Raw genomic sequence first — 13166 nt, forward strand, 5'->3', positions numbered from 1 at the left:
AAAAACAAGAAGACAACCAACAAAGGACGAGCTATACGCCAGCTACACTGCAGTCAAACCTCACAAGAATTACAACAAGCTAATCAATGCATAGCAGACGAAAAATAAATAATAGAAAACCAAATAGTCGAGCTTATCAATGCTCGAATAATTCATAATTATTGCAACGAACAATCAGACAAGGAGGAAGCAAATTCCGATCCAACCCATGTGCTTGAAACTTAGCAACCAAAGGAGGATCAACCAGCCAATGAAGAAGACGAGTTAGACAACGCAGTTGGACCATTCACAGCAGATGTCATGAATTTTTAATTGCCCAAGAACTTTGCGTTACCAATGACTTTAACTCCTTATGATGGCTTAGGTGATTCGAAGAAACACATCAACAAATTTTGTTCCATGATAATAATAAACGGTGCTTCTGACCTTATTTTATGTCATTGTTTTCCTACTTTTTTAGATGGTCCTGTACTTGATTGGTTTTCTTCTTTGCCTACATAATCTATTTCACGCTTTCAAGAGCTGGCTAAGTTATTTGAAATTTAGTTCACTGCATTTTCAATTTATTTGCAAGATTTAGATTATATAAACACAATCAAACAAGAAAAACATGAAAGCCCTAGGGAGTATGTCATCCGATTCACTAAAGTAGCGATGAACATTCCTAATCTTCATCCAGAGGTGCACCTACACACTAATAAGAATGGACATCACCCAGAAAAGTTTTAGGAAGCTATAACCATAGCTAAGCCAAGAACCTTAGCCGAGTTTCGAAAGAAAGCAAAAGGTCAAATAGAGATTGAAGAGCTACGCCAAGGTTGAAGGTCAAAGAAAACTCACAACAATAAAGACAAATAAAGCTCGAGATAGTAAGAAACTATTTCGGTTAACGCCGCGTTATGATTCCTACACACAATTAAATACTAAGAGGGAAGAAATAATCAAGGAGACATTGAATGCAAAATTCATTAAACCTCATCGGAAAGTTGGAAATTATCAAGATTTGAAGAGTGTGGATAAGTCAAAATATTGTACCTTCTATAAAAAAGCATGGACACACTATTGACGAGTGTGACACAGCCAAAGACCTAATAGAGCGACTAGCTCGCCATGGATATTTGGATAAATACATTGGCGGACACATCCAAAAGTGCATAGGACATTCTGCTGACCACTCTTCTGCCACACAATTTTCTCATGAAAAGGAGAAAACACATACTCAACCTGATCAACTCCGAGGTGTTATTAATTGCATATATGAAGACTTTGCTATTGGTGGAATTACAAGCTCTGCTCGTAAACGCACCTACTGAGCTATGTTCTCAGTGGAAGGAGCCTTCAATAATCCTCAACCTCATCCTACCTTTCCAGAGATGATATTCAAACCATTCGACTTCATTACAACTACAACAAATTTAGATGATCCAGTCGTGATCTCTATTCAATTTGGGGATCTAATAGTTTGGAAAGTTTTGCTGGACCCCAGAAGCAGCGCCGATATCCTTTTTTACTCCACTCAAAAGATGAAGCTGAGCAATCATATACTGCAACCATCCACTAGAGATTTAGTGGGGTTTTTAGGCGAACATGTATCTGTTTTAGGATCTGTGTGGTTAAAAATCATACTGGGTGAGAATCCTCTAACCAAAATTTTAGATACTCAATATCTTATTGTTGATTGTTTCAGTCCTTACAATTTAATACTTGGCCGTCCTTTTTTAAATAAGTTTGGTGCTATAGTATTCGCAATTCATCTATGTGTCAAGTTTCATTTGTAGGACGACCTCATTGCCACAATCTACAATGACCACCATGAAGCTCAAACATTGCTATAACATCAGTCTGAGAACATCTGCTTCTAACCAAGATATAGGCGGAAAGATCAATGATGTTCACAATTTGCTTGATCTTCCATTGTTAGCTGAGTTAAACCCAATAGCCGAGCTCCAAGACCGTCCCACCCCAATAGAAGAATTACAAAAGATTTCTTTAACTAATGATCCTAACAAGTTCACCTATATAGGTACAGCTCTGAAGGAACACGAGAAAGATACACTCCAACAATTCCTTTAACAAAATGTAGATTTATTTGCTTGGACTCCTTCAGATATTATCGGCATTGGCCTTTCTGTCATTTCTCACAAACTGGCATCAAATTCATTTGTTTGACCTATAGCACAGAAAAAGTGCAACCTTAGCATGGATAAGAAACAAGAATCCTAGAGGAAACTCAAAAACTCATTCATGCCAGCTTTATACATGAAATCAAGTTCACTCATGGTAAAAAAACATAATGGTAAATGGCGCATGTGCGTCGACTTTACTGATTTGAACAAAGCTTGCCCAAAGGATGTGTATCCTTTATCATCTATTGACACCTTTGTTGATAATTCCTCTGGCTTTGAAACTTTAAGCATTATGGATGCCTGTTCTAGTTATAACCAAATTTTGATGCATCCTTTCGATCAAGATAAAATATCTTTTATAACTCAATATGGCAATTTTTGTTATAAAGTTATGTCTTTTGGTCTTAAGAATGGAGGGGCTATCTATCAACGACTTATGGATAAAGTCTTCGCCAAGAAAATTGGTCGGAGCATAAAGGCCTATGTTGATGACATGGTAGCCAATACAAATGTTGGGAAATCCCACGTGGCCGACCTTATTGAAAATTTCGCTTAAATAAAATAGTACAACATGTGATTAAACCCTGAAAAATGTACCTTTGGTGTTGAAAGAGGTAAATTCCTTGGTTTCTTACTTACAAGCTGAGATATAGAGGCCAATCCTGACAAATGCCGAACTGTGCTCAAAATGAAGAATCTTAAAAGAATTAAGGAGGTCCAACGACTAATGGGGAGACTTGCTGCTTTATTAAGATTTTTACCTTGTTTAGCTTCTAAATCTTTGTTTTTTTTCAAACACTAAAAAAGAAAAATAATTTTGATTGGAATGATGCATGTGAAAATGCTTTTACAAATATTAAAGCTATCCTTTTAAAACCCTCCCATATTACAAAAATCTGAACATGGGGAAGAACTTCATCTTTGTTTATTCATTACTAATTGGGTCATTAGCTCTGTTCTTGTTATAGAAAGGAATAAAGTCCAACACCCTGTATATTTTGTCAGCAAATCCCTACAATATACCGAGTTTCGTTATCCAAATATAGAAAAGCTCGTCCTGGCTTTGGTGTTTTCAGTTAGATGACTTCGACCTTATTTCTAAAGTCGTGTCATTATAGTTCAGACTGAGCAACCATTATGACATCTGATTACTAAACTAGAGTTAGCTGGCCAACTTATAGAATGGTCTATCGAACTCTTCGAATACATTTGATATCAAAGTCGGGGATCCATCAAATTCCAGTATTTAGCAGACTTCATCACCGAATTTACTGCTCCTGACTCAGAAGACCATTTCAACGAATGGACCCTTTACGTTCATGGTGCTTCAAACCCACAATGGTGTGGAGCTGGAATCCTTCTTGAAGATGGTAATGAAATTGTCTTGGAAAATTCTTTGCATTTCTTTTTTAAGGCAAGCAATAATCAGGCCGAATATGAGGCCCTGATTGCTGGTTTAAGGTTAGCAATCGATATGCACATTTCCGAGTTAAAGGTAAATTGTGACTCTCTATTAGTTGTGCAATAGTCCAACTATTTCAAGTCAAATACCCTCTTTTAATGAAATATTTAGATATTATCAAGTCCCTCATTTCTCATTTGTCTAAATTTGAAATTCATCATATCCCGAGGGAACAAAATCACAGAGTTGTCATTCTATCTAAACTAGCAAGTACACAATCACACATTTCAACTCTTTCGCAATCTACTTTAGTTATACCAAGTATAAATCTAACTGATGTCTTAAGTGTTACTCAGGCACATGATTGGCGATGGCTGTAACACCCTACCACACAGAACTTTACGTTTAAGTTCGTAAATCAGAGTTGGTGGAGTATTATGACCTCTAAAAGTGAAAATGCGTACATAGGTATATATGAAAAGAAGTTTTAACTAAGAGCTAGCCTTGAAGAAAAATTGAACAAAACCAACAGAAAACGCATCGCACTAGAAACGATTAAGCGTAAAAGGGGAGATAATAGCGTATAATAAGGGAAATGTACGTATATATATGGAGTTCCAAAAAGATACAAGTAGCAAGTTCTTAACTCGACCTGCGAAGTAAAGGCTGGCCAGAGAATAAATATACATGTATATATAGAACCCAACTATACCCAGAAGACAAAATACAAAACCTATTTTTTCCGAAAGTCAACCTCTAAAAGGGATAAAATGTAAGTTATGTACAAGATGGAGAATATTGCTATATACATATACAAAACACTAAAAATAGAATATCCCAAAGGTAGATCTTCGCATCCCAAGGGTCTCCAGCAAGTTCAACGTGGTGTCTCATTTCCTGCATCTAAAAACAACATATGTATGAAATGAGAATCGAAGATTTTCAGTATGGTAAAGGTACCTGCATAGATAATAAATAATGTCCTGAAAAGCTAGAGGCATTCCAAAACTCCATCAACTCATATTCATATACTAAAATTTTAACTAAACCAAAATTAAGGTGATTATGTCTAAGGGTTCTAATATAATTTAACTCTTTGTTTTCTTTCTTAGCAATCCTCCAAAATCTAAGTGGAATAACTCTCAACGCCTCCTCCACCTGCTAGAGAGATCTCTCAGAAATAAATATAGACAAAATAGAAAAGGAAAGCACATGTGTATATAAAGTTACAGCAAATAGATAAGATAGCAGTTAATTAGAGTTAAGCAACTAGGCAAGTCAAAACAAATGCAAACTCAAACAAAGCATACAAATGCACATGATGCATCTCTACACTATGGCCGATGAGTCTTATATGTCGATTATATAGCCAAACCTGATATTTCAGTAGCGATTAGGGGTGTAAGTTACCGAAGCGGATCGAAAATTACCGCAAAATCGAACCGAAATTTACAACATGGAGCAAGTAAGACTAAACTGCAACTCTTGCATCTTATCCGCGTAACTCGGAGCAGAGGGACAACCTCACCTTTATCTCTTGCTTAGACGGTGTTACGATTTTCAAGCTAAAACAAGTGGATCACGCCACTGCATCTTATTCGGTGTCTTGAACCTTTATCGCTGCATCTTGTACCTTGTACGTATGGTTACGGTCTTTAATTTGTTTTTGAGTGAATACCCAACCTGGCTCTTAACAATTATCTCGAAAGGACTACGATGCTCCCAACAAAAAAAACACCCAACCCGATCCCTAAACTTTATTTTTATGGGACTGATTAGTCTCTGTACCAAAACAAAAAACAAAAAAATACTGCCACAGGGACTAATAAGTCCTATAAAAATAAATTTTAGGAGTCGGATTGAGTATTTTTTTTTGTTTAGAGATCTTGTTGTCTTTCGAATTAATTGTTTGAGCCGTTTAGATTTTTCTATTTGTTTTTCTCCGATTTCTTGGGCACTAAGATATGGAATGATAGGAATTAGGAACGAAGTTGAAAAATGGGTAAGAGAGTAAGAAAGTGAATGGGGATGTGAAAAATGCATGCAAATGTGGGGACATAGAAAAAGGTGCAAGTGTAAGGGGTTTAGGGATCGGAAATGAACGTGTTGGGGTTATGCATGGATGGTGTTGGGTTGCGTCACTCTAACTCACTCACTGTCGCTTTTTGTTGGCTTCAAAACCCCTCTTTTATTTGTTCCAAACTCAAGTGGATTATAGCTGGTTCTTGTATGTTTCGTACCAAAAGGACATTATATTGTTGTCAAATGCGTGCTGCATGTCAAAGTGAATGGATGACTGCTGTTACTACCGCTCTTTGGGACCAATCTTCTTCTTCTTCCTCTGCCCTCCATAATTCGTTCGGCTAGGAGAGTAACAAAAATGAGTTATCAAACAATTAAAAAAGTATATATTTAAATTTCAAAAATTTCACACTTAAAATTTATATTAATTCATTACTGGTTAATTTTTCTTATTTCTGCAAAATTTATATCAAACTTAACTAGTATTTACAATATTAACAAAATATTATAATAAGAGTCTAATAAGACGCAAGGGAAGGAATATAATATTTTTAACTCCACTATCTAGAAGAACAAAATTAACAACCTTCTTCAATTCCTAACAAATTAAATATTTTTAACATTCATCATGTCCATATATAGATGGTAGCTAATTGGATGGAGGTAGCGGTGCTTCTTGTATGATTCTCAACAAATGATAACGACATCGTCTTTATTTCTCGTAAATATATAGAATGACTCTCGATTATATCGATCCATACATTCTTTTAAATTCAAATAAAAAAGCAGTGACAAAACTATGTTGACAAGCATTAATAACGTTTATATAGTTGCTAAAAAGAAAAACTCTAGTTAGTCATGCGTTGCGATAATGCATAATTAACTTAACTAAATGATGATAATAAAAAATATATTCGGAAAGATAATTATTATTTAATATTTTTATTGTTATAAAGTTATAATATTTCAAATGAGTTTCTCAACTTATTCTTGTTATTTATTTTACTATAATTAAATTTAATAACTATTTGTATGACTAGTTTTTTAAAAAGTTATATTCTTACAGTATACGAGTTAAGTTGAATTTTTTGTGCAAGTAAACTTAAACCTGATTTTCTTTGAGTAATTCCTCTAGTGATAATCAGTTCAGACTGACTTGAATGCAACCAAGGTCGTGTTTAGATTTGTCTAGGTGATGAATACCAAAGCCCAAAGGGGCAACCAAAAGATAAATTAATTGTTAGGTTAACTACAATAATAATGATGATACCAAGATGAAAGTTTGTATGGACTGGCGATGAGTATAGATCTAAAAGAGTGATGTGTACATAAAAGGGCCAAAAATCCAATGAATTGGGGCAGCTTAAAACCCGAATTGGATTGATGAGGTTTCAGCTTCTTTGTTAACAAAATGGGCCTTCTAGAAAGCAAGCCCAGGTTGTCCGAATGAATCCCAAGCCTTGAGCTTTTCTCCAGACCAAAAAAAAAAAAAAAACATTGAGCTTTTCTTGGCGTGAAAGACACCTTTACACCCCTACAACATGAGCCCCCAACCTCCCTCTTCTCCTTCACTTCTTCTTCCCAAATCTGAACCTCCATGGCTCCATTCCTCTACCTCTAACCTCCTTGTCCTTCTAATCTATCACGCTGCCTCACCTCCTCCTTTTCCCCACTGTGTCGCGCTCACTGCCAGCCTCATCTTCTCCCAGCCGCACGCGATTCGCCGGCGTCGATGCATCACCTCCTCCTTGCTGCGTCGTCGTTCGCCTAGCTTCGCGGTTGTTCTCTGCGCTTGCTAGTCGCACTTCGCCGTAGCTTGTCACTTTGCTTATTTAGTTTCAGGTAATATTGGGAATGAAATTCAAATATTGAAATATGATATGTTAACTGATAGAGTAAATGTTCAAATTGGTTTAAGACATGTAGGATATCAAATCAGTTGCTTCCAAGACTTTTAACATCGAGTTGGTTTTTTGTAGAACAAAATAATCATCAATTTAAGGACCAACTGGTATTTAAATATATATTAGACTGAAGGACTGAATTGATGCCATTTTAAATAGAGAGACCAAATTGATGTACAAACTGTTTAGAGTGTAAAGGACCAACTTGATGGTGCTAAAATCTTTGGAGAACTAAATTGAGCTTTTACTTTCATTTCATATATGTTTCATTTCATATCATATCATATGCAAATCTGCAGCAAATTTTTACAGATTTTGATGATTGATGAACTTTTATGTTGGAATTTCATATTTGGATTTAAGTTTGTACTTTTTCTAAAGATCTTAAGACTTTGGTTGATGACATTTCATGTATTACTTCAAATTTAAAAGATATTTTAAAATTTATAAGCGTAGAGATGAAACATGCGGCCGAGGCTGCACCGGAGGAAAACTGCTCTGCCAAGCCAGCCTCCAAGGGGGAGGGTCTCCGCCAGTACTACTCTGTCCACATCCATGAGCTACAGCTCTTTCTCCGCCAGAAAACGCACAATCTCAACCGTCTCGAGGCTCAGCGCAACGAGCTCAATTCTAGAGGTACTCTCCTTAGTCCTTACCCTAACCCTACCTTTACCCTTGCCCTAATCTATACATGACTGCCTTTATTATAAAATAAAATTAATGCGTTTAATAACTATTTGGTTGGATTTAGTGCTATAATTAATAATTTAAGTTAACTAATGAAAGGGTGTTTCTGTGGTTAATGGCAACTTTGGACAGTGAGGATGCTCAGGGAGGAGTTGCAGCTTCTCCAGGAGCCCGGATCATATGTAGGGGAAGTTGTGAAAGTTATGGGAAAGAACAAAGTCTTAGTCAAGGTCCGGTCTCGCTCCTCTGCTTTCTGTTTATTCTACTCTCTGTGGTGAATTGAAGCTTTTTACGTTTCCTCTCCTGTATTACAATTATCGTTATCTAAAATTGGCATCTTAATATTTACTTCGATTCGCATGTTGTCAAGATACCTAAATGGTTGTGTCATTCTGCTATAGGCATAAGTATCATTTGAACTTGCACTCTAAATCATTGATGGACATATTCTTCTTCGAAATTTTTGTTCAGTTAAGGACACCTAAGCTTCGTCTGATTTGTTACAGATCTATGTTTTATCGTTTAAAGGTCCCTTTTTCTGGATTATGGAGTGTCGTCTTTCTTGTCTACAAAACCCTTTATGTCCTTGAAGAGTGTTTTATATGGATTTGGATTATTTATGGGATGTTTTGATTATAATCACTAATGAGAATCTAGATGAAGTTCTGATTTTCCTATTCTTTCTTCAGGTTCATCCAGAAGGGAAATATGTGGTGGACATTGATAAAGATGTTAACATTACAAAGATTACTCAATCGACAAGAGTAGCTCTTCGTAATGATAGTTATGTCCTTCATTTAATTCTACCGAGCAAAGTTGATCCATTGGTCAATCTGATGAAAGTTGAGAAAGTTCCGGATTCTACTTATGACATGATTGGTGGCTTAGACCAGCAAATCAAGGAGATTAAAGAGGTATGTAATCATATAAGATATTGACTGATATGCTTCCAATATTTGCATTTTGTGAGATCTATTTATCCATCTTTTTAATCCGCATATACATTTTTTGTATATTTATATTTTAAGTGTATTCATCATAGAAAATAATTATAATTGTTGCTGAGTCTCATGTATGTCATCAATTTTTCAGGTCATTGAGCTACCAATTAAACATCCTGAACTGTTTGAAAGTCTTGGAATAGCTCAACCTAAGGTACTATCTCTTTTGAGATTGTCACACAACTTACCATGCTTCCATCAGTATATTGTACTTTTTGTTCTTTGTTTGCATACGTTTTTTCACTTTCCCCATTTGCTGACAATCTCATGAATCGCAGGGTGTTCTACTCTATGGGCCACCTGGTACTGGAAAAACGTTGTTGGCTAGGGCAGTGGCACATCATACTGACTGTACCTTCATCAGGGTATCTGGGTCTGAATTAGTTCAGAAATACATTGGAGAAGGTTCCAGAATGGTCAGGGAACTTTTTGTCATGGCCAGGTACATTCTCTTCTTATCTCAGCTTGTTATGCTCATTGTGTGTTGCCCTTCATTGAAATGGGGGGAAAATATGTGCCTGGCTCCCTGTGGCTTCACCACTTTGTGGATTGAATATGCTTCTGTTATTAGTAATGTTGTGGTTGTGAACTTTGTAGTTGGATGCTTATTAATCTGAGAATGAATTTGGCATAAATATTAATCCTTCTCCAATTTCAAGTAAGTGCCGGTTGAAAAGAGAAAAATTATACTTATAAAGAGTTTTGCATTAACATTCTTTGATTCATTGGTTTATTGGTTTGTATGCTAGGAACTATGCCTGATGAAGACATGCTTAACCATATTATGATTGTGACGTAACACTACTCCTTTCACAGGGAGCATGCTCCATCAATTATCTTCATGGACGAAATTGACAGTATTGGATCTGCTCGAATGGAATCTGGAAGTGGCAATGGTGATAGTGAGGTGCAGCGCACTATGCTGGAACTTCTCAACCAGCTAGATGGATTTGAAGCTTCAAATAAAATCAAGGTTATACAGTTTGTTTATGTTGGAGCTATACTGCTATTATGCATTCAGGAGAATTTTTTAAAACTAGCCTAGCTAGAAATAGAAAAAAAAAAGTAACATATAAACAATATGTTTCACTCTATCTTACTCATTTAAGATATATGTTTATTTAAGCAATTTTATGAGCAAGTTCTAAAGAAAAATATGCAATACAGGTTTTGATGGCCACAAACCGGATTGATATCCTGGATCAAGCCCTCCTTAGACCTGGACGAATTGACAGGAAGATTGAATTTCCAAACCCAAATGAGGAGGTATGCATAAGTACCTACTACCTTAGCATTTACTCTTTTATATACTTGTTCCAGGAAAGAAGCAAATACACTTACACACACTGCGTTCATATCACTCCTGACACTGAGTTAATCTCATGCAGTCTCGGCTAGATATTTTGAAAATTCATTCAAGAAGAATGAACTTAATGCGTGGCATTGATTTGAAGAAGATCGCTGAGAAGATGAATGGAGCATCTGGTGCAGAGCTTAAGGTATGTTTCACATTGTTTACGCTGCATTTGTCTGTCCAGCTGTTTTTAAGTTGTCTCGATCCTATCCAATTTTCTTTTTTCTTTTGTTTAGGCCGTGTGTACAGAAGCTGGAATGTTTGCTTTGAGGGAGAGGAGAGTACATGTGACACAGGAGGACTTTGAGATGGCTGTGGCCAAGGTTATGAAAAAGGAAACAGAGAAGAACATGTCATTGCGGAAGTTGTGGAAGTGATTTTTCTTTCATGTTTCTAGCAATTTATATTCACATTTACCTTATTTTTGTTATTTATCATTGTTCGTAATTGGATAAGTTATTCTTACATATCCCCGTTAGTAACTTTTTAATTGTTACCGCTAATTTAATAAGTTATTCTTTATGGTATCCAGAGGCAACAGTCTTGAATAATCAACATGTCTATCATACTCTCAATTCATCGGTGAAAAAAAAGTTCTACTATCAATTTCTGAAAAACTCACTGACAATAATTTCACTACATGGCATCATCTTGTGATTCTCATCATTTAGAGCCTCAACCTCAAAGATCGTCAATCAGCTGCCGAAATTCCAGAATAATTCGAGGAAAATGCAGCAAAGAAAACAAAATCTGAAACCACCACCTAGAAAGAAAGGTGACTAGATGGTCTAACTTCGACTACTTGGCTGGTTGCATTTATTTCAAATTCTCTCAAGAACAAGAGTATTCACTGAACTAGATTTCATGAGGTATGTCACATTCTAAATGACTATTTCTCAGAATCATCAGCTACTCGCATTCAAAGCCTAAAATCATAGTTGAAATTTGTGAAAAAGACTGGTTCAGTCAAAGAATACTTGTCTAAGATTCAAGGTTAGTTGATTCTTTGTTTGCAATTGGTTATAAAACCCAAGAAGAATATCACATTGCTACAATCTTGGATGATCTATCAGAAGAATATATCATATTCATCACTTCAGTGATATCTCGCTTAGGGACTTTCAAGGTTGCAGAGGCAGAATCACTTTTCGTTGCCTATGATGACATGTTAAAGTGATTTAAGATACCTCAAAGAGGACTTCCTATGGCTAATCTGCCACAACTACCTACTGCTTATGACTTTCAAGGTGAGTGTGGCATGATGACAGAAGAGCTAGAGGTTGTAGGTAGAATAGAGGTGGCAGAAGGAGCTTCTTCAACACTTGTCCACAGTGTCAGCTGTGTGGTCGCCAAGGCCATGTGGTTCGGAACTGTTAGATATTTTAGTAAAGTTTGTTAGTAGTCTTCACTCACTGATTTAGCTTTAATGACTTTAGATAAGAGTTTCTCACTATTTTCAGAGGAGGCAAGATTTCGAAATTCATCCTCGGTTGATGACTTACTTATAGTGGTTTGCTTTCTACAATGCCATAAAATTAAGTTAGTACCAAAAAATACACAAAATTCTAAGACAGATTTTCTATTTTCAAGATCAGCAGTCCAATCCAAATCTACAAACCTATAAAATCTAAGGATTTTGATTCTCTAAAGTTTGAATATCACTTTAAAGAATAAAATGTGATCTCTCACCATTGATTTCATAGGTAGGACAAATAATAAATATGAAAGAGAAAATATTCAACAATAGAAGATCACACTTTATTCTCTAAAGTAAAATTCAAACTTTAGAGGATACAAATCCAAAATCTAAAATCTGTACATTTATTAAAAACAATACCATAATATTTAATTTCTTATAAATATCTTACTATCTTAGAACTCTTTTGAGTTTTGACAATTGACAGCTTTTCAATAAAAAGTTAATGGATGATGCATAAATTAACTCAATTTACATATAGAAAAAGAAAAATCCTCAAACTGTTCAGACCCAAATGACATCAATTGTAAGAAAGAAATCACGGGCGTTGGCATAGGCAGCTGAATTCATGTCAACTTTTGATAATAGATTTTCAATAAATCCAATCTGTGATAGGTGAACTTGCCCCTCTTTGCTTTGATGAACGTCTATTCTTAAGAAAAAAATGGAGTATACCAAGATTCTTTAAAGTAAACATGTATTTAATTTCTTCATCATTAAATTAATTTTTGTAACATCATTCTCTGTAATTATTACATCATCCACATAATATAACATATAAATAACATATGTAGGGTCTTGTTTCATAAATAGAAAAATGTCAGATTTGGTGTTCTCAAAACCAAAAAATAAAAAATAAAAGGTAGAACATAATTTTAGAAGCCTTCTTGAGGCCATAACAACTTTTGTTCAGTTTGCACACAATAGATGAAGGTTGTTGAACAAAGCTCTCAAGTTGTATCATGTAAATGTCTTTTGTTATAAGTTGTATCAAGAATCACTCCAAGACTAGAAGTTAGGAGTGGGAAGTGAGTCAGCGCTTAGTAGATATTGCGGCTAACTGAAACCGCGTGCAGTGCTTCCAAATTCCAATGGGCTAGCGGCAGCACATGTCCATGTCCATATTTCATGGGCCCCACGCTGAGTAGGATTCTTTACTATCCAATTCAATGCCACGGGAGACGCAACATATC

At 35.7% G+C, this 13166-nt stretch overlaps 1 protein-coding gene across 4 annotated transcripts; it reads left to right on the forward strand.

Annotated features, from left to right (window-relative positions):
* On the forward strand, positions 3080–12003 carry LOC107629487 (26S protease regulatory subunit 8 homolog A). Of its 4 annotated transcripts, none has more exons than XM_016332295.2 (11): positions 7082–7392; positions 7911–8090; positions 8274–8371; positions 8831–9055; positions 9234–9296; positions 9421–9584; positions 9959–10115; positions 10310–10408; positions 10531–10641; positions 10733–10893; positions 11017–12003. In XM_016332295.2, exons 2-10 carry the CDS (start codon positions 7913–7915, stop codon positions 10871–10873), a joined length of 1236 nt encoding a protein of 411 aa, XP_016187781.1. In that variant the 5' UTR covers positions 7082–7392; positions 7911–7912; the 3' UTR covers positions 10874–10893; positions 11017–12003. The 4 variants fall into 4 exon arrangements, with proteins under 4 accessions (XP_020973298.1, XP_016187781.1, XP_020973299.1 ...); XM_021117640.1 differs by having other exon boundaries at positions 11165–12003; XM_021117639.1 differs by lacking the exons at positions 7082–7392; positions 11017–12003 and adding an exon at positions 3080–3087 and having other exon boundaries at positions 7906–8090; positions 10733–10886.

This window comes from Arachis ipaensis, chromosome B03, assembly GCF_000816755.2.
Source record: "Arachis ipaensis cultivar K30076 chromosome B03, Araip1.1, whole genome shotgun sequence".
NCBI lineage: Eukaryota > Viridiplantae > Streptophyta > Magnoliopsida > Fabales > Fabaceae > Arachis > Arachis ipaensis.

What these genes read in the sequence shown, in the direction of transcription:
- LOC107629487 (XM_021117639.1), top strand. Translation starts at nt 7,913, where the DNA reads ATGAAACATGCGGCCGAGGCTGCACCGGAGGAAAACTGCTCTGCCAAG. An exon ending in TTGGAATAGCTCAACCTAAG is followed by an intron (nt 9,297 to 9,420) that starts GTACTATCTCTT and finishes CATGAATCGCAG; the next exon opens with GGTGTTCTACTCTATGGGCC. An exon ending in AAGCTTCAAATAAAATCAAG is followed by an intron (nt 10,116 to 10,309) that starts GTTATACAGTTT and finishes TATGCAATACAG; the next exon opens with GTTTTGATGGCCACAAACCG.